The sequence below is a fragment of the Mandrillus leucophaeus genome, unplaced genomic scaffold (assembly GCF_000951045.1).
Source record: "Mandrillus leucophaeus isolate KB7577 unplaced genomic scaffold, Mleu.le_1.0 Scaffold1292, whole genome shotgun sequence".
Lineage (NCBI taxonomy): Eukaryota > Metazoa > Chordata > Mammalia > Primates > Cercopithecidae > Mandrillus > Mandrillus leucophaeus.
Window position 1 is genome coordinate 553,742 of NW_012101246.1, and position 1,513 is coordinate 555,254.

Sequence of the window (1,513 nt, forward strand, 5' to 3'; positions counted from 1 at the left end):
AGCATGCAGGAATAGCTTGTCCTACATTCTTGTGGCCATCCTAAATAGATAAGGCCATGTTAATGTCTTAAGAAACATCAGTGTTTGTGGAACAAACACAGGACATTGGAGGATTTGAATTCTGGTTCTGCCATGTGCTAGTTTGAGTGATCTGGAACAAGCTAGTTTACCACCTCTCTTTAAGTTTTGTTTTCCCCAGTCAGTAAAATAGAAGGTGATGATACCTAACTTGTAGGTATAAGGAAGATAAGAAATATTGTATTCGAATACCCAGTACAGTGTCAGGGTTGAATAAAGTACTTCTTCAACTTTTTCTCTAGTAATTATTGTCCTCACGACCAAACTTGCCTTGTCTCAAAGGCAGTGGCCACAATAGCACATCCAACTTTTATTTAGGAAGACATCTTTCTCCTTTTTCAGAGTGTGAGGAGCACAACAGCCTCAAGGAAATGGTCCTGATGGAGGGACTGTGCTCTGAGCAGGGGCGCCGGGGCTCAACGCTGGCTGGTTCCTCCAAGAGGAAGCCCTTGGAGAACCAGCTAGGGAAGCAGGAAGACTTCCGGGTATATGGAAAGTCAGAAAACATCTTGGTCCTACGAAAGGACATCAAAGATCTGAAGGCCCAGCTGCAGAATGCCAACAAGGTCATTCAAAACCTCAAGAGCCGGGTCCGGTCCCTCTCGGTTACAAGTGATTATTCGTCTAGTCTGGAAAGACCCCGGAAGCTGAGAGCTGTTGGCACCCTGGAGGGGTCTTCACCTCACAGTGTCCCTGATGAGGATGAGGGGTGGCTGTCTGATGGCACTGGGGCTTTCTACTCACCAGGGCTTCAGGCCAAAAAGGACCTGGAAAGTCTCATCCAGAGAGTATCCCAGCTGGAGGCCCAGCTCCCAAAAAATGGACTAGAAGGGAAGCTGGCTGAGGAGCTGAGATCAGCCTCATGGCCTGGGTAAGGAGGACACTGTTTGGGCACTTTCTGGATTGAAAATGTGTAAGTTTGTGCTTGGTGTAGGGTAGCTCAGGCAGTTGGAAGAAAGAACACGTCTGGGTATTCACAAGGACACTGATTTAAATGGCAGATATAGGTCTGCGGAAAAGACAGGTAGGCAACCAGGAGGGCATAGGATGATGTCCCAGTATCTGGCAGATAACAGGTCTCAGGGGTTTCCTCTTAGGGATATATTAGTAAAGTAATAGTATATATGGTATAGTATTGTAGTAATACTGGAATCAGACTGCTTAGCTCTGAAGCTTACTACCCATGCAACCTTCTTAACCTTTCTGTGCCTTTGTCCTTACCTATTAAATGAAGATGATAAGAGAACCCATCTCAAAGGGTGGATATTAGGTTTAAATGAATTAATACAAGTGCTGGCCAGGCGCGATAGCTCATGCCTATAATTCCAGCACTTTAGGAGGCCGAGGCAGGCAGAACATCTGAGGTCAGGAGTTCGAGACCAACCTACTGGTTTAGTAGAGTTTCACCCCATCTCTACTAAAAATACAAAAGTTA

General features: G+C 45.8%; 1 protein-coding gene across 1 annotated transcript in view; it reads left to right on the plus strand.

Annotated features, from left to right (window-relative positions):
- LOC105533888 (myomegalin) overlaps nt 1–1,513 on the plus strand; it is a gene marked incomplete at its 3' end in the record, with an annotated part of 35,059 nt that overhangs the window by 15,175 nt on the left and 18,371 nt on the right. Inside the window, exon 6 of the mRNA XM_011972475.1 lies at nt 421–949. Within this exon, the coding sequence (XP_011827865.1) occupies nt 421–949 (529 nt within the window). The remainder of the gene's footprint in view (nt 1–420; nt 950–1,513) is intronic.